Source organism: Plectropomus leopardus, chromosome 4, assembly GCF_026936395.1.
Source record: "Plectropomus leopardus strain MGB_pleo_1.0 chromosome 4, ASM2693639v1, whole genome shotgun sequence".
In the NCBI taxonomy this organism is placed as follows: Eukaryota; Metazoa; Chordata; class Actinopteri; order Perciformes; family Serranidae; genus Plectropomus; species Plectropomus leopardus.
The window spans coordinates 29,532,370-29,557,024 of NC_142179.1; the positions used below are offsets into that span (position 1 = coordinate 29,532,370).

A 24,655-nucleotide genomic window follows, 5' to 3' on the forward strand; every position below is an offset into this window, starting at 1 on the left:
CAAAGTATACCTTTAAAGGGTAGTATTGTACTCTGATCAGAGTGAGGGACTTGAGAGAAAGAGGTTAAAAAGGAATAGTCTGAATAAAAAATGCAGGAGCCAAGATATCCTTACTTTTAGTTTGCATTAGACCTGTATAGGTAAAACTCCACTGTGTCTTACAATTCCCATGATGCAGCTCAACAGCATCTTGACCAAGTGGCAACCTCGGAGGCTGAAAAATGACGCTGACGCACACTTGGCCATTTGCTACTTGGCCAAAACAAAGTAAATCCCCATAGACCCCCATGTTAAAATGCACAACTTTACAGCAGAAATAAACATGTTGAACTCTACTCTCTGCACATAGATAAAGCATTTTGCATATTGCAACTTATACCATGCACTTTATACCATACCGTTTACATTGTCACTTTTAAGGCACTTTGTCCTCTGTATAAATTATGCTTTTTTCCTATCTTCTGTTTCTTTTCTTTCTCTCCCTATTTCTTTTACCTGATACCTGCCAAGGGACTACAGATGAAAATTAGCAGTCATGCTAACACCAGCATATTTACATTTGTATTTTATACTGATGTTCATTAATATGCTATGTCCCTTTTAAATAACTATATGTTTACAGCAAGGTACAAATGAATGGTTTTCATCTCCACACCAAATCTCCCAGTTCATGATAAATTAATTTTTTACAGAATTCAAGTGATTATATTTTAGAAAGGCTTAAAGTTGCATATATTTAAGGGCAGGCCTCTTAAGTGACAGGCTATCTGTGAGGCGTCATGACAGTCTATGAGTCAGATCCACCCCTCGCTCCTCCACAGCTCCAACCTCTCAAATATGGTCACTTCTGGCTCAAAACACAAAAAACAAGACAGTGATGGCCAGAACGCCAAAATTCAGGGTTCAAAACGCTGTCCATAAATCAGTGGGTGGAGTCAAAGTGGCTACTGTATTTATACAGTCAATGGTCAAGCTCCACTGGATCCTACAATTCCCATAATGCAACTCAATAACATCTATTTCCATACCTGGTACACCCATCTTTTTCAGACTTCTGCCTCCAGCTTGTAACATGAGTTCTCTATGAAAAATTAGAAACCCAATCTGAGATAAGTTATTTTCTAAGACTCTAAAATCCTCCATCAGAACCACACAAGGCCTAAATACTTTCACAGGCTGACTCACAGTAACACATAAATCTTAATGTGTAAAATCGGACAAGTGCCTAGTATGTGAGATTTAGGGGGGTATATTGGCAGATATAGTATATAAGATTCATATATTTGTTTCCATTAGTTTACATTATCACCTGAGAACAAGAAGTGTGTTTTAGTTACTGTAGAATGAGCCGTTTATATCTACATGCAGACCTCATCCACAGAGTCCGCTATATTGTTTCTACAGTAGCCCAGAACAGACAAATCGAACACTGGCACCAGATTTAGTTATTCACGTTTTTGTTTCAGCCACCATAGTTCTCCTAAAAACTTTGCACACAGAAAAGTTTTGTTTTTAAAACTTTGCTGCTGGAAGCCACTTAATCCTACATACTACTGGTTTGTAAGTTTAAGTGAGATGTATTGGCATCTAGTAGTAAGGATTGCACACTGCAACCAGTTTAAAGTTTTTCCAGTTAGAATTCCTTCAATGTTCATTATCCAGGAGATTTTTACCAGGAGCTGAATTATCCGCAGAGGTCTCTTCCTCTCCAAACAAACCGACCAGGTGATTTAAACCAGTACAACACTGAATAAAGAAAAAATCTTTGGTTGTCCGACGCTGCTCATCGCATATTGGCTGCAAAATGTGGTGGACGATGAAAAATGAAAAAATCCAAAGGGCCCTATCTAGAATTAGTGTTTGGTTTATTTGTTCTGGGCTACTGTAGAAACATGCTGAGGGTTCCAGTAACACTTGTAGGCCTTCAGGGCCATGAGGCTGATGACCCTACTGTAGAAACATGGCAGTGCAACACAGGAGACTCCATGGACATGGCTCTCTCTGTGAGTAGATATAAACAGCTCATTCTAAGGTAACAAAAACACAATGATTCTTATTTTCAAGTGATTATACACTAAAGAAAGCAGAATAATTACATTATATTAAATTTTTACCGATAAATCCCCTTAAATCCTATATACCGAGACTTTGAAAAGCTCAGTCAGAACCATATAAGGATGAAGAACTGTTTTTACATGCTGACTCCTTGTGACATGTGACTCTTAAAGTGCAAGACTGTTGGAACGCTCTTTTAAAAACTTCAATTTAACGTTTGATGCCATCTAAAAGAGAATCCATGTTTCATGCACAAACAGCCGATACGAAACAGAGATGCACCTAACACAAAACAATTCTCTCCAGTGACACCAGAGGGAGTTGCTGACCACAAAATGAGGTCCATCAAGGGCAGGCGACTGTGCCGAGGGGCAGAATGGCCACTGGCAGCAGTGGCAGGGCTGCAGCCTCAGTGCCAGGCGTTACCAGCCTTCCCTCACAACAACTCTGTTGTCATATGCAAAGAGACCCTGCGACAGGCCGTCTGTCCTGATCTCTGCACATTGTTCACAGCCTAGACAGGCAGCAGGGACACAGCATGTGGTTATCTACATCTGATCTTATTTTTAAAGACATTTATAACTTTTCAATCAATAACTTAAGACAAAGTCGAGTTTGTTTTTGATATTTACTTTAATATGAGCATAGTTAAATGTACCCTTTTTCTGTCTTTCTTTCTTACTTTCTTTCTTTCTGTCATACGCCCATGTTCTCTGATGTACACCTCTTGTAAGCTATGAAATGGAATAAAAAACATTATCTTGATAGATGAAAGAGGAAAAGCTTAGAATGTCTTCAGGGGCTTCATTTGAAATCTGCTAGATGTTTTCTTTGCCTCTGGACAGCTTGATTGCTATCAGTGAAAAGCATCTCGTGTTTCTAGTAAAAAATCTGTCCATCCCTCAAGTGTACTGTAAGTAACAAGACATTTTTTACAGAGAGTGATTTCACATGTGAATCATTTACAAAATTATGGGTGGCGTCTCTCCGTGCCTTATCCAGTTAGCCCAAGGAATGCCATTTCCTGCACAGCAGCTATTTTTATGGTTTATTTTCTTTTGTGCTTTGGTGCCGTGTGTTTGCGTGCGTCTTAGCTTTTTTTTTTTTTTTTTTTGTTGCTCTAACTGTATTTGTGGATTCATGCAAGTTAAGCTCAGAGAGGAGCAGTTAATGCCTGAGCTTACTCCTCGCTGAGCTCCACCCAATCCAAACCTCCGGTGGGAACCAGCATAATTGCATGGCACAGAGAACGGAGCATGAAACAGCAGCTGGGAACCTTAACATGCTCTGTGTGAGGAATCTGAAATGCTGCTGAGATTAATCCACAAAATTCTCCCTGTACAAGAATGCTTAACTAAATCACAGGTTTCGGTCCTAAATACCGTTTTGAAAATGTGCTGTGAGAATTAAATCTGTTTTCATATCAAAGAATGCAAACTCTTGTCAAGGCCTAAGCTAGGCCTACTATGTTGTATACTTTTTAAGAAAAACAACTTTGGTCTATTAAAGGAGTAGTCGGACATTTTGGAAAATATACATATTAAGGCTACTTGCTCGCTGAAGAGATTGATACATATACTTGCATGCCTGTGTAGGAAGTACTGCTATGAAGCTAACAGAGGTAGGACCAAGTCAATGTTTTACAAGTCACAAGTAAGTCCAAAGTCTTGGTACTCAAGTTCCAAGTCCTAAACTTTGATTTTTGAGTCCTTAACACGTCATAATGCGCTCTTCACCAAATATATTTTAACAAAAGGGTGATAATATGTTAGCCCTGTGATAGTCTGGCGACCTGTCCAAGGTGTATTTCACTCTCGCCCAATGACAGCTGGGATAGGCTCCCCCGTGACCCCTACCAGGACAAGCGGTTACACACAATGAGTAAATGAAAGAATAATAATAATATATTAAATTTACAAAAATCATCAATGATTAATAATTGATTATCTGATTAATTATTAATAATTAATACAAGTTTTTTAAAAACGTAATAAAACAAGTTTGTTGGAAGTTGTTGCATCTCTAAGTTCTGACCAGCACATTTATTTGTTTGTTACTGCAATTTGTTTGATCACTTCATACTTTTTGTACACAAACACAATTATATTAAGATAAGTTTTTCTTAAATGGATACTGTCAAATTTGGTTCAAGCAAAGTGGATCATCTGGGAAATTAATTGCTGGCTTGCTGGGGATGAATAGAGGGGAAGGTATCAAGTATTTTCCAGTCAAAAGGCTCAAGTTCAAGTGAAGTCACAAATCACTGGAGTGTAAGTCCAAGTGGTTTCTGATTTTGTCAAGTCAAGCCTGAAGTCATCAGATTTTTAACCTGAGTCTGACTCTAACTGGCTCTGTTTGAACAAAGTCTGCATACCCAAATCTCATTATGCTAACAAAGTAATATATAACAAATTGCAAAAATAATTTAAGTTTAAATGTATTAATTGATGAGCTTTAGGCTAGATGTGCTGGTAGAGGGAGTTTTTCAACCTTTGAACAGAGTTAGGCTCGCTGTTTCTACCTGTTTCCAATCCAACATGCTATGCTAACATAAGCCAACCGGCTGCGTTTAAAGTACAGAAATGAGATTAATATCTAACTCTCTACATGAAAGTGTTATGGAATATTTCCCATATTCTGTAAGCATTCATGCAGTCTACTTCATATATTTTTAAATATGTTTACATTTTTTTAAGCCTTGGTTCCGTTTTCGTTTTGTGAGAAATCCTAAGAGAAGTATTTGATTATTTAGCTGCGAAATGCTCCACTATGAACACCAGCTAACTGCTAACTGCAGTTTGGTGCTGAACAGGTGGTGAACTTAGAGTGTCTGCAGGTCGGTCATAGTCTTAAAACAACTCAAATTCAATTTTATAAATTATACTTTACTTTAATTTTACTAAATAGTTACCTAATAATGAATTTATAGATTGTCACATAATCAATCTTCCAATTTCAATTTTCTTTTGTCATAATGATTTACAGCTCTTCTGCGCTGTATGAAATCCACATTTCTACATTGTAAATGCCAGAACAAGCTGCTGTATCAATGGGAGGTGTGGTGCTACAGATGGTGGGATTCCAAACAGGGCAGTGAGAGGTTCAGGGGTAAGGGGTATGCTGAGAACTGTCCCAAGTGTGTTGAATATTTGACGCCAGAAATCAGTTAAGTTCGAGCAGAACAGGCGAATGTTCACACGTGTTTTAAATATCACTGAAACACGAGTGTGGGGTCTGAGATAGAGCTTGGGAATGAAGGATTTTTTTTAAAGATTGGGGCTAAGGTAGAGGGACTGTCTAGTCCAAAGTGTTTGCAGAATTGAATCCAGATTTTAATTGAGTTGATAACAAATGGATTTTGGGAAATACTGTGGATTTTAAGGGGAAGTTTTGCAGTAATTAAGGATGGGAGGGAAAGCATTGATGACTTTAGTTCCATTTGAGCCCACAAAGGGCATACCTCACATCTACTATTGATCGAATGACACAATTTATCAATACTGCCAGCCCAATAATACTGGATAAGGCTGGGTAATGCCAGGCCACCTGACTTTTTAGAGAGCTGTAAAATGGCTTTCTTAATAAATGGGGGTTTATAAGCCCACAGAAATGATGACACTAACTGATCTACCTGACGGAAAAAGGACTTTTTCAAAAAATACTTGGATATGTTGAAACAGGTAGAGAAATTTAGGGAGAAATACCATCTTTGTAAGGTTTACACACCCAATTAGGGACAAGGGGAGAGAGGACCAACGAGTTATGTCGAGCCTACATTTTTCAATAAGAGGGTTGAAATTTTTAGAAAGGAGTTTATTAAATGAGGTTGTAATATATACCCCCAAATATTTAAAACCTCCAGAAAGAACTCTGAATGGGGAGAACACCATCCGTGGAATTGTCATAGATGGTGCATTGATGGGGAGGAGTTCACTTTTATGAAAATTTAACTTATATCCAGAGCATTTGCAGAATTGAATTAAAATAGCTTTTTACAACTGGGAGGGATGACACTAGGTTGGCGGCATATATCAACAGGTCTCCCGCGTACAAGGACAGCTTGTGGTTGTTGTCCAAATTCGGTGATACCCTCAAATCCCCCTCCTCTTGAAGCCAAATGTCTAGAGGTTCAATGGCAATAGCAAACAGAAGGGGGGGATAGAGGGCGGCTAAGAGCAAAGGGGCGGGACCGCACACTGATGGTTAGAACACAGGCGTCAGGGGATTTGTAAAGCAACTAGATCCAAGTTATGAAGTCAGCACTAAAACCCATTTTTTCAGGACATAGTAGAGGTATTTCCACTCAACCCTGTAAAACGCTTTTTCAGCGTCTAAAGTCAGTATTACCCCTTGGGTGTGAGGGCTGGGGGAGCTGATTATACTGAATAGCCTTCTGGTATTAAATGAGGAGTTCCTTCCAATCATGAAACCAGTTTAATCTGATGAAATCAAGGCTGGTAGGGCCTGTCGTAAATGCAAAGCTAAAACCTTGGCTATTATCTTTTGGTCCACGTTCAAAAGAGATATAGGCCTACAACTGCTACATTCAAGAGACAGATGGTGGCTTCGCATAAAGTTGAGGGCAATTGACCATTTATAAAGGATTCATTATAAACGCTTGCTAAGAGAGGAAAAATTACATTAGAATACATTTTGTAAAATTGTATTATAAACCCATCAGGGCCGGGGTTTTTTACCATTTTGCAGCAGCTTGATTGCCTCTTGTACGTCCGCAGTTGAAATTGGGGCTCCTAAGTTGTTAGCCGAGTCATCTCCAGAGGGTTGTGGCCACTCCAAGTTCAGGCTGGCAACTCTGAGGAATAAAGGCCGGAATAAAAGTTAAGTAAAACCTCATTTACCAATTTTGGGTCAGAGACAATGGTCCCCTGAGGTGTTTTTATCCTGGGAATCAATCTTGAGAGGGCTGCAGCCCTGGCCCGGTGAGCGAGGTGTTTGCCTGCCTAATCTGGTTAGCTTCGGCAGCTGGCTTGTCTTTCTTTGCATCTTCCTTCTTATTCTGCTTGGCTTTAGAGGCCGTGATGCAAGTTATCGATAGCGTCTGGTGAGGGGTGTAATTTCTGGTTGATGGGTGTAATTTGGTCCAAAAAAAAAAAAGTTCTTACATGAAACTGCTCAAAACAAGGACAGTGGATTATCTTGAGTAACTGGGTCATGATTTCTGGAAAGAGACACCGCTGTTGATTTTTTTCAAATGTATTTTTTGAGCAACACAAGCTCAGTGGCATCTAGTTCACCTATATTGAAGAAAAGGCAGACATCTCTATGGTCGATGTCTCAAACTCACAAGACTCACACCAAAACAATCTTGATAAATAAATAGCACTACAGGTAAGAGGCAAAATATGTACTTTTGATTTGGGGGTGAAGTGTCCCTTTAAGAATGCACTATGAACAAACACTGAGGGTTCAGTTTGTTTCTAACAGTCAGTTAGTGTATAGCATTAACAGCTGTGCATCTTGAGCCGCTTTGCTTCAAATCAACTTTTCAAGTTATAAAGCAGTTCAGCCAGGCTAGCACTCACTGTGAGAGCTCAGCAATAGCAGGACCACTTGGCCATGCTAAGTTTGGCAAAAATTAGTCATCAAACATCACAAAGTGTTTCTGTGTCTTGTGCCAGACTCTCACCGTCTCATTATATTCTCTGCTGTCTGGCACGTATGAATTCTAAAATCAGAGCTGTTCAGCTCGTCATTGGCCAACCCCACTTCAACTCTGTTTGGACAACTTTAACTCTACGTCACCACCACTCTTAACACTGACTTTGTTCACTTCAGTTTCAAACCCACATCCCACTCTGATTATGGGCCAAGGAGACTGAAAAGACCTCTCTGTCTGTCTGTTTCCATTTCTGTTTGGCTTTCACGGTTTAGCCTCCTGGCTGCACAGGAAGCAGGAAAAACAAAATAGGAAGAAAGACCAAATGTGTTTCACCTCAGTTCTTTTTTAGGGAAAATCCCAGCTGCTCCAGGCTACGTCTTTTCATACAGGAGTCACAAAGGTGTTGAGACGTCAGTCAGACATGTACACACACGTTATGGTCTTTCTATACTGTAGATGCTGTACTGTTGGAGACAGTCCCCATATTGCGTGCAATATGTCCACAGCTCCTCTGCAGTTCTTTACACAAAGTGATTAACAGAGGTGGACAAGGGCACAAATAAACAGGCGATTCGGAGGTATTAAATCATTAACTTAATCTTCATGTGTCTTCATGAGGCCACTGGCTGATAGATGCCGGTAATTCAGTTGGCCGAGTCTGAGGACAAGTTGACGTCATATGTCCTCTTTGGTGATTCAAGTAATGCGTTCACACGTGACCAAGAAACTTAATAAGGTAAGTGTTTGTCCCTACAAGCCTGTCACATTTAATGAGTCTGTCTTTAATAGGTGATCGTCGGGCTGAAAACATGCCAATAAATTTCACAATTATTTCATATCGGACGATAAAGGTTGATGCCTTGGGCAAGTCTAGTACGACCAATGAAACCTGTGAGATGAAACTGCAAGATACCTCTAGGAGTTTATACCAAACTGTGCCAAGAAAACAACCACCCCAAATTGCTCTTATTCCTCGCCTCGCTCTCTAAAGTGCGGCTCAGTCACTGGAAGGTATGTCAGCCAATCTCATCCCCGGCTCAATTCAATTAAAGAGAGTACAAAGACATATGGCTCAGGGGCGCGTGATATGATTAGAGTTCTGTGCACAACGACGCTGCCGCTCTGATTCATATCCGCGCTTATCTGGTCACTCACAGTGACGAGCTGCAGCAACTGAGCCAAGGAGGGCTCCCTCAGGTGGACTGCACTATCCTCAAGGGGCTCCAGAGGCCTCCTGTGCTAATCTCTGACAATCAACAGGTCATATTGTCATTATCTGTGTAATGACAACAGGCTGCAGTGACAAGCTCAAAATCATTTTATTCTACAGGATTTTCTGTTGATTAGCATTCTGACATTTTGGGACTCAGGGGATCAGGACAATCGTCCAAAGCGAAGGCCATGCTGCTATCTTATTTTTCAATCAGGACAATGCAGAGGAGCAACTGTACCCTTGCCCTCCCCCTCTGTCATCCTCGAGCTGAGCTGCCATAAAAGACAGGTGATACGCCTCTTGGGACAGGGATGTGTCGAAGGAATGCGTGTGCAGGTATCCTGCTGCCTGTGGGGACTGTGGAGAAAGGCCCAGCGCACCAGTTGATCCTGTTTGATAAAGGCCCTGACAGGCCCAGATTATATGTCTCAGCCTGGAGGAGGTGTCTGTGTCTCATTCCTGCGCTGAAGAAAGTCGATCTGGTGGGAAAGAGGCGGGGCCATGCCTGTAGGCGTCAGTTTTTGTGTGGGCGCCAATGCACACCTTGTCGGGCAGACACCACTACCACTACCCCCCCACCCATCTCCACCCCCCTGCTAGCTCGACACCAAACAAACACCCTCACCCATCTCATTTACCTGACCACACCCGTGCCTCCAGACACCATAAATACTCTTTCCATAAATCATGCCAGATACATATTTCTCCACCAGACAATGTGCAGAAACGTTTGCTGCACATTTTCTCATTTTCAGTCTTTGTCTGTGACAATTTTGCAGAGTTTGGTAACGTTTTAGTTTACAATCCACAAATAATTTTATTTTTATTGGGTACCTAGAAACACAGGGTATTTATCTGTGGTTGCAAGGTAAAAGTACAGGGAAGAAGGTAACAAACTTGTGTTTAAGGGGAACCAAAATAATAAAAAAAACACTAACTTTAAAGGTCAAGTGTGTAGGATTTAGAGAATATCCCTCTAAATCCTACACGCTTGACCTTTAAAGTTAGTGGGGTTTTTTTTTTGGCAGAAATGGAATATAATATAATAATTATAATTTCTTAAGTGTATAATCACCTGAAAATAAGAACTGTAGTGTTTTCATTCTCTTAAGATTAAGCCGTTTATATCCACATAGGAAGCAGGTCCTTGTCTACTGATTCAGTCTTGTTGCACCACCATGTTTCTACAGTAGCCCATCAAGGACAAATCAAATACCGGCTTTAGATAGGGCGGTTTGTGTTTTTTTGCATCAGCAGCGTAGTGAGCAGCCCCTCTGCAACTAGTAGCATTGGAAAACACCAATTTTTTGACGTGTCACTGCTTTATCCAGTGTTTCCAGGTCCGTTTGTTTTGGAGAGGAAGAGACCTCTGCAAATAATTTACCTCCCGGTTAAATCCTCCTGAACGTCTGGATTTCACGTTATCAAAGAAAAAAGGTAAGCACATATTAGCAGCTGCTGGGCTAGTGGCTCGTCTCTTACATGCCAAAAGTGTTGGAGAAACACTGATTTTTAACACGAAACTGTTTTATTCTGTGTTTTTACAGTTAGTTTTGGAGCACATTCTCATTGCAGACAGGCCAGTGTCAGAGAGACACTGATCTGTAACATGAAACTGCTTTAGTCAGTATTTTTACCAGTTTAAATCACAGGGTCTGTTTTGGAGAAGAAAAGACCTCTGCAGTTAATTCAGCAAGTGGTAAAAACCTCTTGAGCAATGACCAGTGAAAGAATTCTAACTGGGAGAAGTTTCAGCTGGTTGTAGTCTGCAATCGCAACCACTAGATGCCACTAAATCCCCCTAAATCTTATGCACTGTTCCTTTATCTACTTTTCTTTTCTATTACACAGTACAATAAAAAATGAAAGGGTACAAAAGGGACCAAAATCCTTAGCCTATATCTTTCATTACACTCAAACCAACTACACTATTATTACAGTAAAATAACGGTCAACAAGGGACCACTTACAGCTAACACACTCCAAACTTACAATGTAATGTTAGCACTTTTAGATAGAAATAGATCCTCATTTTTTCTTTATCGTAGTCCACTACAATTAAAAAGCAACATCCATTAAGTCAGCTGAAATTCCTAATTCATGCTTTAATAAAAAAAAGTTGGTAAAAATATGTGATTAGTTAATACATAAATTTCACAGTATTCTTTGTGTTGTATGTCATCTGATTAAGTTTAATAAAGCTTGTAATAAGGGTTATAAGCAATCCATTGTTCAGCAATCATTTCTAAATAATTACACTCTAATTTGCAGATTATAACCTAAAGTGTTATCCCAATTAAATCCCCTGAGCTCAGAGTAATGCTTGTTGTGTAGGAAAAAGTACTTCCCCACCAACTTATTTGTTTATGGTTTTTGTGATGTGAAGAAAAGAATGAAAAAGGCAACAACTCAAAGACAGTAGTGAGACACACAATGACTGACAGGCAATGCCCTAGGCTCACCCCCTCTGTTATGTCTGTCCCACAGAGCAGCCAGGGAGCTGTGGCCCTGTCATACAGACAGCCATCTCACAAACAGGGGCCCGGGCCCTCTGTGGAGACAGACACATCAACAACCAAAGAGCACAGGCAAAGAGAGGACACTGCCTGTCTTCGTCTGTCATTTCTTTTTCGGGAGGCCAACAGGGGTTCAGCAGTAAGACGTCGACATCCGGTTACAAAACATTTAGAAAATATTATTTCAAGTATTTTGTTCTTCGAACTCTGTCCTCAGGAGTGAACTTTACCCAAAACCACAGTGGCCACATTTAGACACAAAACAGCTGCTCATCATCTTGTAACCGAGGGCAGGGAATCTGTCACACGGAGCAAACAACAGAAAATTAAAATTCCTCCTCTATTTTGCAATCTGCAATCTATGGTGCACCGGAGCTAAGCCTGTCTGCTGCGGTCTCCCACATACACATCATGTCTGAACTGTCTGAGGTCTCTTTTTTATGTACTTGGTATAGGGAGGAATGCAAGGACAAGAGACATGTCTCCTTCACCTTGCACATGGACGCTGGCCAGAATGATATTCATGAGTTCCAGTATTGCTTTGCTGCTGCCATCCTCTCTGTCCCCTCATATGCATTGACGGCTCCCCTCCACTAAACTCTCCTCCCTCGCTCCCATAAATAATCCGTTCATTTGTGAGGAGACAGAGGTGCATGACAACAGGCTGATGTCACCGCTCCTTGTTTCCTGGAGGCTAAAATAAGCAGAAACGCACACAAATACACACCATCACAGGGACCATCATCACCACTTGCGTCACCTTCCCAGGACCCTCTTCAACTAACTGGAGCTGAGAATGATCCTCTGATTGACGACATGTCTCTTCCACAGGGTGGCAAATAGTTGAAGGGCAGGTCATCTGTCAGCCCTGAAAGGAAACACGCAGGGTGGAGATTAATGGTACTGCTCAGGCTTTTCTCCAGACCTGGAGATGATAATCCCAAACTGGAATAAATCAAACCATGTGTGGTAAACAGGAACACAAAGCAATTCATCTAACAGACCACCAATAAACCTGCATGGGTCTCATCTTGCTTGTATTACTGACTTTTAGGAAAGATGTACAGTTTGCATGTGATATGTTGATTTTTTAGTAATTTATACCTGCATGATGTGACCATGCATTAATGCCTTGTCTCATGACATTTAATTAACTGAGATATTTAAATAAAGAGCTTCAATAAAACCAGAAGGCTCATTTACCAAAGAGGCCACAGCAGTGACATGAAAACCTAAGCAAGAATGACAGTCTGTTTAAAAATAGCAACAAGAACTGTAAAAATGAATCAAAGTAAATGTTAACAGGGCCCCTCCAGTCATTTAGTATTGCAATTCAACTTCTAAAGCTGGGGAACAAGGAACACACATTTTGTTTACATGCTCAATACTCGGCAGTGCTTTAAGCTAAATGCTAGCGTTAGCATGCTAACACGCACAATGACAATGTTAACATACTTAGGTTCAGCAAACCCAGTGCTTACCTCGTTTACATTAAACCACAGTGCTATTTGGCAATTGACATAAAGCGCAGCCGAATGTCTGAGGAAGTCCTCTAATAAAGTTGTGGAGACCGTAAATAAACACTTGTCAGTTTACCAAAGTGAAGCCGAAACGTTTATCGCCCCCTCGTGGCTGGCTGCAAATACAGATAATAAACCCCGCCCCCTTTTAGTGAATAGGAAATGCAACAAACTGAAAAAATCCAAGTCAAATATATATATATATATTTTTAACCAAACATGGTTTGTTATTTTGGTTAGTTCTTATCTTGAACTTGAACGTTCAAGTGTTACATTTTCTAATAATTTTAGTTCTAATTAGTTAGGTGGGCATATAGGCGAGGCCTTAATACTTGATATGCATCACTACTGAGCAGACTCTGGCTCCAAATCACAGATGTATAAAGAGCACTGCATACAGCGTTGGCAGTGGGCCCCTGTTCATTCCTATGAAAGTTGTTCGGTGACGCATGATGCCAAAAAAGCTTCATTTCTGCTGTATGAATTTACCCAGATTTTTCCACATCGTGGGGCATGATTTAATTGTGTGACTTTTCTAGACTTTCCTAATATTATCAGACCGAATAGATCAGATTCTAATGGTGAAATGAAGGATTTTACAGGGGTTGTGATGCTCAAAAAATGTATCATCTGATTTACAAACATCTCTCACAAAGTAAGTCTACGGGAGAAAAGTCTTTTTGGGCCCCGTGGCATCATGTGACTGACCCTGCTGTTGTAATTCCACTTTCCTGTCACTATGTAAAATTGGCTCGGTGGAAGTGGAGATGCCTCATCCATCTTTATATACAGTCTATGGTCAAAACATTTTTTAAAAAGCATTATCATTATAAAAGTTAACTATTGTTCACTTTTCCCCTTTTATAGTACCACAAATATATAATAAATACAAAATTAATTGTTCAAACCTCAATGTATGGTAAAAAGAAATATGAATACTTGACAAATGTATTGAGTTTTAATGCCGTTTTTCTTATCTGATGGGTAGTTACACTCCTATTGCTAGTCAGACAACATTAAAAACAGTGACATCTGACTAAAACATGGACAGATAAAAAAAATTACATTACAAACCTTACAAAAACAAATCATGTAGTCCAATCCTTCTTCTACCTAGTAATACTGAAGTAAATTGCCTCACTGATCCACTCTGCAGGTTAGCATCATGAAGTAAAGCCAGTAATTTTTGGTCCTACTCAGACTGGAAGAAAAAAAGCTTTTACTTTGGTTAATCATTCAGATACCACAATAATACACGGATTTGTATTGTTAATTTGAGGCCTATTTTGCTGTAATATGTTCTAAAATTTCCAACCACAGTTCTCCGACCTTGTTTCATGCCTACAGAAGTTGTAATAACGATGCTTCAGTCGCCCACATTTTGGACAACTGAATTTTTTGGAGGGTTGAACGGAAAGGATGTGGTACATTTTTCCAGACACCAGCCCACAAAACTTCAGCTACTTTCACATCAAGAGCTCTCCTCAATTTCAGCGCAAAACTTTTCATCAGTGTTTTCATCCGATGTTGGAAGGAACATTTCTCAATGTGCATCCTGCAATTAAGAATCCAACGTCTTAAAAATAAGCCAGTATAATGGGACATATAATATTAGGCTGACCAGAACTGAGCAAGGGTGTTGCTGGAGCTTAACATACAAATTACTGGGTAAAGCTGAGATGAAATTCCAGTATTCCCAGAACAATTTCCATTCCCCAAATCAGTCATCAGATGGTAATTTCTCTGAGGAGACAAAAACAGGACATAGCAGTCCCTTCTTCTTTCATCTCAGCGATTACAAACTGTTTCATTAGATGCCGTCACATTCCTCAGTCATAACTGTTGACAATAAACACCTTCCCACCACAGCAAAATAAAGACACACTGATTGAGTTAGTAAATTACAGCCACTATTGCACTATACTGGACGATATCTGATGAACTTTGCTCTAGCAAACTCTTCCTGTGCCATCTGTCAGAAGTGATAACAGGCTCGCACCTAATGGCACCTGTGCTCCTCACTCTGCACCATTAGCAGGTTATAAAGCCTCTCCTGTGCTTTCTTTTCTGAAATAGAGCTCTTCATCATCACCTCAACCACGGCGCAGATGATATGCTTTATTACCCTCCCGTTTCCAGGTGTGGATGATATTTATCCCAAAAACAATAAGGTCAAATGTTTGTTTGAATCCTGGAGGTGTGTGTTGAAATCTGAAAGTGGCCGTTTACAGTGAGCCAGACGTGACCTTGTACCCTGGAAGGCCATGACATGTGTTGTTGAGGACACAGTACGTTGGTGTTCATTTACAAATCCAAGCAGTTTGAATTCATATTAACGTAACAAGGATGTGTTCGCTATTAACAAATAAACTGTGCTGCTGTAATACAGTATGCACAGAAGGCTAACTGCATTGACCCAAACTGTAAGAACTGGCTTTTAAAAAGGGTCGAAAGCCAGTCGCGGCTGATTTTAGCCTGTTGCGTGGCGACTGCAATCCAGGTGATGCATCAGCCAATGGCAGGAAGCCAGAGCCAGACACGGGCATCAAGGTTGGTGTGGCTGATGGATGGAAGTGTAGCACCAGCACTTGCCAAGCCATTCCCACGCCCATAAATTACATGTTTACTGCCGGCTGTGGCTCTCCGCGCTCGCCAACATTTCTTCTGATGTCAGCAGCACATTATCATATCTAATCAGCCCCCAGCAACCTGTGTTAAATGGGTGGGAGATTGATGTGGCCGACGGTCCATCTCTGTAAACATGATTTACATCACAAACAAGAAATTCTGGATATTTATTGACCCGTTTATGGAGTCGAGTTCAAACTCTGAAAGCTTCGGCGGTTTGTTTTTCGATAGCATTTTTATTTAATGTAATCCTTTTTACGATGACATACGTGTTCTGCAACCCTTCGTCAGAAGTTATATGGCAGCAAATGTAACTCCTGTTAAAGCATTTACAGTAGAAGATAAGTTCATCACATGGAAGGCATGCACGGTGAAAGTGCACGACGTTGACCGAAGCAGATTACTCTGGATTTTAACAATCATGGCGTACAACATATTTACAGTTGTGACCATCCTTGGAGTAAATGAACAGTCTTGAAGGAGACAAGATAAAATTTTCCACACGCACATCCAGCATGCACACAGGCACACTCTCACACACACACACACACACACACACACACAGACACACAACAAATATTTCTCATAAATCTGTCTCTTTAGACGGAGAGAATCCCCAAACACTGAGTTATACCGTATTGCAGGTTGTGTCATGAAAAGCACTTACAGTTAAAAAATAGAAAACCCAATATATATTTTTCCATTGATGATTATGCAGTAAATTTAGGGGAATCAAAGCTGTGATACAGCGAAAAAACTGGCCATGTAATCCTCAGCAATTTAAAGATATTCTCATGTAACAACTGCCCCTACAGACTATATCAAAAAATGGATCAAACAAAAGCATCCTTGTACAAAAGAAAATAAATCATTATGGTAATAAAAATAAGAGTATAATGTAAATATATATTCATATTTATAATTTTCTAACTGTATTTACAAGAAGATAGTGAATGATGCAGAGGACCATGGTGCTGCACGTCCCTTGGTAAGATATTTTCTGGATTTGGTCTGAAACACAGAATATTGTCCTTCACTACTGATGAAACAACCATGGAGGGGAAAAAAAACACAAAACAAACAAAAACCTGACGATCAGTCAGTCCTTACGATTCTCCTGACCTGTGGAATGCCCAAAGTGAAAAAAGAGTGGGAGTCTGCTGTTTTTTTTTTTTTCTGACACTGTGACAAACTGCCACTCCCGGTAATACAAAGTGCCCCATAAACATCGTCGCCACCGAGAACTGGGAAACGGCTGCACTCCTCAGTCCGTGTGATCCAACAAGTTCTGCGAGGTGTCTCTCCGAGCTCCTCTCTCACAGAGCACCAGTGTTTTTTTTAGCTTCATCTCTGGGAATGTGGGGAAGAGTCCAACCCCATGAGGCAGGGAGCGGAGGAAATGTCAATGTTTGTCTGAATGGAGATGAGGTATCAGCGTTTCTTAATGGCTGCCCCGTTGGAGTGGGGAGGAAACTTTGGCAGGCAGGGCTCCTCGGCTCCGGCATCGTGGGAGAAGACTGAGTCCTCCCCCGAGGAGCAGGTGGAGCTGCGGGTGTCTGGGTAGCTGGGGGAATATTGGTCCAGAGGCACCGACAGCTCTAGATACTCCTGTGGGAAACAAAGGGAGGAAAAAAAAACGTCATGTTACTTCTAAAACAGACATTTCTGCCTCTTCTCGTATGATGAGGAGAGAAGAACCGACCTGGTTGGATGTCATGGCCAGACAGCGATCTAAGTCCTCTACCAGCTGTTTGAATGTTGGTCTCTGAGAGGGCACAGCATGCCAGCAGTCCCTCATCATCATATACCTGCGGAGATAAAGGGATAAAAAAATGAAGCAGTCAAGATTATCTTACCTCTAATCTCTGAGAAGCAATTTCAAAAAGACAAATCTTGTGTTGAAGATTTACTATGCAGGAGTTGTCAGTTAGTGTTCATAAACAGTATCGCCAGCAAAAGTGAAAGCCAAGCCCAGATTGACTTTTGTTTGGTTGTTCTGTGCTGTGTCTACAATTTTTGTAGTTTCCTGTTGGATGTTGCTTGGGTGTGGAACCTAGTCGCTGCCTTTTTATAAAGCCTGCAGATTCTGTGCTGGGGATATCAGTTTCAGTTAATTCAGTTAGTTTTTGATAGTCTGATACCCATTGACTGGTTTCTAACCTGTTAATTTTTGAGGGGGAAAAAAAAGAAAACGCAAAATGACATGCATGCAGGCAGCCTTTCCTTTTAGTCCGGCGTTCCACTGGCTCAGTGAGCTTTAGCCCCACACAAAGCACTATTCATTTAGAGAGGGTGAAATTTATTTTCAATTCATTTATTTTATAACGTTAATGTCTTGGCTTTTATTTTATTTTCTGTCGGCTTTGCTGTCAGCATATGGAAACATTCCCACCGCTCACCCTGCAATCTCCACTGGTTGGCCAACGTTAGCGTTGGCCGCTCTGCACTGCACACCACCTGGGTCAGGTGACAGCTTGCTAGTGGTGCCCTTCATAGCCAGTGAATAAGCGGCTTCATTTGTAGGCTCAAAACCCTTTTGATTTTGTTAAAGATGTTAGCACCACTAGCCGTGCTGACACTGCTAACATAGTTAACAATGCTTAATGGGGTTTCACTCACCAGAGCAGCCCTGGGAGAGACCAGAGGATGGGTACAAAGCTTTCACAAGCAAAGCTTTTGTTTTGGGACAGTGTTACTTGTGATAATGAATGAGTGGCACTGCAAGCTAGCTCCCACCAGACCCTGGTGGTGCGCAATGCAGCAACCAAAGAGCTGCAAAATTTACCCATAAATCCACATGCGTAACTGGTCAAAAACATTCTTAGTGTTTAACCAACTTATGATTAACCACTGACACCCCTAGTCTCTGCAAACAAATACACCGCCACACACTTCTAGTGGGTCTAAAGAAATGATTGAGAGCGATTACTTTTGTATGAGATGATGCATTGTTTTTTCAGGAGAATCCTGCATCGTATAACTTTAGAGAATGTTGAATTCTTGTAAGCGTGGACAGAAGCCTGACATCCAGCTGTACCTTGTAGGTTACCGTCTAAAAAACAATGCTGAACAATATGTTCCATTTGAGGCTCACTCAACCTGTGAGCATCTCATTTTATTGGTCGTCACACAAACAGTGGTCGGGATCATTATTACGTTGCTAAGCACCTGGATTTTTTCTGATATACAACAACATGGGTAATGTAAATATTAATACCAACTGTTTGGGCTGAGCATGAGGCGCAGCAGTGACTTCAAGAGCCTCGTAGATTGTGGGTCATTTTCAAAATTTATATATATATTTTTTTTAAATGCCATATACTTGGCTTACTCTCTTGGCATTAGCAGGTCAAATCAGTAAAAGTTTGTTTCAATCCAAACACACATCCCCTCAACAGTGATACTATTGATGCAGGCAACATCTGGTTCAGAGTCTGGTTGTGACCATGCAGGCTCAAAAACAGAAAACCACAGACAAGACTTTATTCAGTTCATATGCCAGAATGAGAAAATGGGACACATATTTGGACTTGATCGGCAATATATTTGCAACTCTGTAACCATCACTTGCTAGAAACTGATCGTCATGATTTCTCCAAAGTGATTACAACAAACAAAAATGCAGCTGTGTCAGAATTACAGGGCTGTTTTGATTATGTAGCGAACAAAGGCTCAGTGTCAAGTGTACTAAAAAAAAAATGTATTTTTTGAGAATAGAAGATCTTTTTACAGATAATTACAGCTCATCTTGCCATGTTGAAACATTTGATACTACCCAATTAGTTTTACCTTACCAAATAAGGAAATGCTGGAAAAGAGGTACTAGGAGGTCAAGTAGTAAGAAAAGAGTATGAGGAACATGTTTGATGTGGGTACGTAATATTTTACTCACAGCTCATGAGTGCACGTTGAGGGTTTGTCCATGCGGTGACCTTCCTTCAGCAGCTTGAACAGCTCTTCCACTGGGACTCCGGGATACGGAGAGCCCCCCAGAGTGAAGATCTCCCAAAGCAGCACCCCGAATGACCAGCTGCAGACAGAAACAGACAGGAGCATCTACATTTTCTGCACCACTAACAGTTTTCTCACATTCCATCGAGAATGAGTCGTAAAAGTGAAGGCACGTGATACTCACACATCACTTTGGTGTGTGTATATCCGATCAAACAGAGCCTCTGGAGCCATCCACTTGACTGGTAAACGCCCCTGAGGAAAAGATTGTGCATGTTATGTCTGTCTGCAGTGTTAAAGTTATTCTAATGGGTGTGTGTGTTAAACAGATGAAAATAATACTCACATTGGTGGTCTTCTTATAATAATCAATGTGGTGGATATCTCTTGCCAGGCCGAAGTCGGCTATTTTCATCACGTTGTCCTCTGTTACTAAAACATTGCGAGCAGCAAGATCTCTGTGGATGCACTGCAAAAATAACAACAGATGTTACTAAAACTGGACCAAAGTCCTCAAACATTCTGTGTCTCAAATACGAGGCTTAATCTCCCCAGAATATTCACTGTCAAAAAAAAATCATGTACATTTTCTACAAAGACGTCTTTCTCCACCCGATTCTGTGAATACGGAAGAGCGTAAAAGCTTCATTGTATTCTGTATTTACCTTTTTGGAAGCCAAATACTCCATGCCTCTGGCCACTTGGTAAGCACAGGACACCAGATCTTTGATGGACATGTTCTCCACGGGGACCTGGTCCGGGTTGTAGCAGTACTCCATACCCGGTGGGCGTCGAGCTCGCAAGTATTCCCGCAAGTTGCCCTTGGATGCATATTCCACTATCACATACAGAGGACCTAAAACAATTGAACAAAATACAATAATAAATCATACAATCATCGCCATGAACTGAGACAATGAAACTTCCAATTTTAAATGGACCAAACTACTCTGATGTCACTCTGACATCAATAACCACTTCCAGGTGGACTGTCAAATGATTTCAGTTGCGGAGATATGTGAAATCAGCAGACTTGTTCATTTCTTATGCCATTTTCAGCCGTAACCATAACATTTAAAAATATATAGTGAAACACGGTGGTCTGACCAATATGGCGTTTTCTGTTAATTTTATTTATGGTGTTGCTTTGCTAATGTCTGATAAACAAAAACTACAAGCACAGAAGCTAAGCAGCGTGCTGCTGTTGAATGGGGGCTGCAATAAAATGTATTGAGGCAATCTACAAGACCCATATAAAAAATCATTATCAGTCTAAGTGTAAATTATATTTGGAGTATTCTAACAACTTAACGTACACACTAACAGCAGCAGTATATCAGCAACTCCCTCGTTCAGTTCCCAGTTGGAAAAGGTTGTCTGGCAGGCAACATTTTGAAAGTGATTTCTGAGGTGGACTTTTTTGTTGGTGGCTAAACATATACCAATTGAGGAAGCATTTTCTCAGCGCTGTTCAATATATATGTACAGTTTGGTTTTTTTTTAACCATAAGCTATTCTATCAAACATTGTGATTCGGTCTACAGAGACATAGGATAATTTCATAGAATAATAATGATGGAAGCTCTGAGGAATCTGTCAGAAGGGCACCAAAATAACCTTCATGATGGATGTGGTATTCACAGAAAACTGTGCATTTACAGCACATCAGGAAATACTTAAAACAGAAATCTTTTCCTGATGGGGTCTCAAAAGTAAAGGTCCCGTGGTTAGAAGCAAGTAAATGAGCATAAGCTGCACTTGTTGGCAGAGGTTATAAATACTTTGAGATCAATAGATAAATGAAAATTAGCTGGTAACTCTTGATAAAAGTGCAGTGAACAAAGAGCTCTGTGTTTCTGTGTGGAAGCAACAGAGCAGTGTGCACCGTGGGATCACTCGAGGTTACTTAACTCTAATTTTTTTGTCAGGGATGATTGGAGGGAAATGGCAGCAGCCGTGGTCAATTCAAACTGCGAGCTCGGAAGCTGGTGTCAGAGGCGTTTACTCATGCTGTTCTACACATCTCTCAAAGTAAGGTTCATGGTAGTCTGAGGGACAACGCTGTGTGTGTGTGTATGTGTGTGTGTGTGTGTGTGTATTGGCCTGAGCAGGCCTGGGCAGGTCAGCAGCAGACCCCTGACTGTCTGGTCCTACCATCCTGCGTGCAGGCTCCCAGCAGATTAATGATGTTCTTGTGCTTCCCAATGATCTTCATCATCTCCATCTCTGAAATCAGGTCTGACAGGTCTTTCTCTGTGGCGTCAGCTGGAGGGGAAATAAATCATATTAGGGCAATTAGTCAATGTTCTGTTGGTGAAAAGGCCCGCAAAGGCCTCACAATAATCACCCTACAAGGTATGTACATCGACATCGCTGCTCTCGTTGAGTACTGCTGGAGTTTGTCTTGTTGAATGCTCCCTGGGGAAAGGCACTTAAAGTAGGAGACAATAAATGCTACTTTCCCTGCATCCTCACTCCACTGTGCAGTTTAATGAACACTGTTTTATATGGGATGTCAAGGGTTCTCATAAATTTTTACTCTGCTCTCCCATTTGCACAGTGGCTGGGATCCAATGGCAGATGTCTCTTAGTATCCGTTCACAGTTTTGGTGTTAAAGTTCTGTCGTCCCCGGAGCCTCTGCAGAATCTATTGATATACACCCAAGAGCTTTTCACTCTGTGACTTAAACCAGCAGATCTCGTTACTTTCAGAGCAAATCAATTCAAGTCTACTGTATATACACAGGACTGCACTTTTAGCTGGGAACAGCTAACTTACATTTCAACATTTTGACTGCGACTTTGGTCACACGGTTTGGCTTCTCTTTGTCGAGACCCAGTGCTTCGCCCATCATCACCTGACCGAAGCAGCCTTCACCCAGTGGCTTCCCAAGAACAAGTCTGTGAGGTGGAGAAGAGACAGTCATTAGCAGTCAGAGGAGTTCAACTCTGTATTACTTGTGTGATGTTTGGGTTTCATTTTTTTTAGCTTCAAGTTCATTCAAAAATTTAATTTAAATATGTTAGACACTTTTGCTTTGAGCTTTAGTTTAGCTGTATACGGATTGCTGCCCTGTACAACCACATAGTTCTAATACAGTTTGAGTGCCTTGCATAAGGGCAGCAAAACATAAGTTTTTTGTGAAAATAAACTTTCACTTTCCTTGTGCAGCTGACTGGCTGTTTTAAATAATAACTTTCCTTTCACATCACTTTTCTAGCCTCTAGGCTGTCTGAAGGTTATATCCAAGACATACCTGTCCCGGGGAAGCTCCCAGCGGGGATCCTGGGGCAGCTCATACTCAGACACCCCTGACAGCATTGGAGATCCACTAGAGGACAGGCGGGAGGGACGAACCAGCATCACTCCAGAGTGGATGGAGGAGCTAGAGTCCACAGAGACCTGAAGAAAAGAAGACTGACATTACTCCCCTCATAGTGGAACAGACACCAGTAACAAGAACTCAGTCAACAGTGACCAAAAGGAAATGAAAACTAGAGGTTAAACTATAGGACCTTGTAAAAACCACTCAGGTGTACCACAACCATGGAGGAGAAATACTCAGAAACTTGAATACTCATTTGCCGCATTTCCACATCACAGCACAGCTCTTCTCACCTCAGTTCACTCTTTTTGGTTTTTCATTGGTAAAAGCTGTGAATAGCTCCTGGTATTTCAAAGTTTCAAGGTTTGACAGAGCTGAGCTCATACTAGAGGATGGAGCCGAACACTGCAGATAACAGATTGCTCAGACCCATTTTTGCCATATTAAATAACTAAGCAACCGTCAAAAGGGACCAAGATATTTTTTAAATTCACTCCACCCAGATCTAAAAAATCTGGCACCAAAAGTGGGTCGAGCCGTACCAAGCTGTGGAAATGCAGCAAATCTTACCTGATGTACAAGACCTCAGGAGGCTTAAATGAACCTGAAATGCTCTTTGAATGCATGCTTTTAGTTTTCTGTTAGCAAAACCAGAAACTCTGTGAGCTGAAAGACATTGTTAAGCTTTGAACTTAGAAAATAACAAATGGTGCGAGGAGAAGGAAAGAGGAGAAGAAAAGGTATAAATATTCCAAACCCCCTATCTACTTTCTGTTACCTGTCTGCGCAGCGGGATGCTTTTGGCCAGCTTGTGGACGGCCAGCTGACTGTTGAAGTCACTCTTCTTTGAGGAGGTGCGAATCTTGACGATAATTGTGATGGCGATCATGACAGCGATGAAAAAGAAGCCTACACAGTAGATGACCACCTCCAGGTAGGTGTGGTTGGCTGGAGGATAGTGTGGGACAGCTAGATAGGGGGGAGGAACGCAGGGTGACAGGGAGCAGGGAGGGGAGGGGTCAGCTGTCATCCATGAAACCACCACAAAAGGTCTGACTTTATGTACACAATCACAACAAACATACCCATGCTTTCAAGTACACGGCAAAACACACACACACACAAACACACATCTGCCCTGTCTAAAAACCAGAGCCTTTGACACAGACATCACAAAAACTTGTATTGTAGCATAAAGGTTTCAGCAGTGATAGTCTCATGAGTTACTGAGAAATAGTTGGGACAAACTTAAGTGACCCAAATTCTGTGTTACACAAGCCATCACATTGCTGAATTCAGATAATCCATTTTTTTAGTTATCCGACTTATGTAAATTTACATGCAAGAGTATAAAAATGTGCAAAGGATCTGACTTTTATACAGCGTATCATCACTTCACACAGCATTTTTCAACATATCATTTCTTATTTATCAAAAAGCCTAACTTGAATCTCATGACTACATGTAGGTCTAAAAGCAGCATACCATAAAGCATTAGCTCAATACAGTAGTTTAACTGCTTGACTCGATCAATAAAATATCAAATTCTTACTCTAACTGCAATGCAATTTTAAATTGAGTTGTGTGTTGGTGCTGGTAATACAATATACAATGTTACTTTCTATCTATATCTTTTGAGAAAATAAGAAAAAAAATTCTAACACTTAAAAGGACACTATCCAATTCAGATCTTGTTTTTTTCCTCCCACTCAGTGAAATCACCAACGTTTATTCATACCAGATCTAGGGGTGTAATGGATTCCATATTTCAATGAAAATGATTCTTCGGTGCATACCTTGGCTTGGGATCTGACTTTGTGTGCAGG

At 40.9% G+C, this 24,655-nt stretch overlaps 1 protein-coding gene and 1 long non-coding RNA gene across 3 annotated transcripts in view; both read right to left on the minus strand.

The window, feature by feature from the left end:
* Positions 1–10,814: 10,814 nt before the first annotated feature.
* On the minus strand, positions 10,815–13,010 carry LOC148189798 (uncharacterized). The gene is made up of 3 exons (XR_015776331.1): positions 12,886–13,010; positions 12,132–12,272; positions 10,815–11,703 (listed from the first exon to the last, which is right to left on the minus strand). It is a non-coding gene; the product is annotated as an uncharacterized LOC148189798 (long non-coding RNA).
* A 2,758-nt stretch (positions 13,011–15,768) lies between these two features.
* The window catches only part of fgfr1a (fibroblast growth factor receptor 1a), a 33,425-nt gene continuing 24,538 nt past the window's right edge, over positions 15,769–24,655 (minus strand). For both annotated transcript variants that reach the window (XM_042488895.2, XM_042488892.2), the window contains exons 9-18: positions 23,608–23,798; positions 22,761–22,906; positions 22,283–22,404; positions 21,658–21,768; positions 20,169–20,359; positions 19,850–19,972; positions 19,688–19,758; positions 19,445–19,582; positions 17,255–17,360; positions 15,769–17,160 (exon numbers count right to left, since the gene is read on the minus strand). In XM_042488895.2, coding sequence (XP_042344829.1) covers positions 16,984–17,160; positions 17,255–17,360; positions 19,445–19,582; positions 19,688–19,758; positions 19,850–19,972; positions 20,169–20,359; positions 21,658–21,768; positions 22,283–22,404; positions 22,761–22,906; positions 23,608–23,798 — 1,376 coding nt within the window. In that variant the 3' untranslated portion in view covers positions 15,769–16,983. The remainder of the gene's footprint in view (positions 17,161–17,254; positions 17,361–19,444; positions 19,583–19,687; positions 19,759–19,849; positions 19,973–20,168; positions 20,360–21,657; positions 21,769–22,282; positions 22,405–22,760; positions 22,907–23,607; positions 23,799–24,655) is intronic.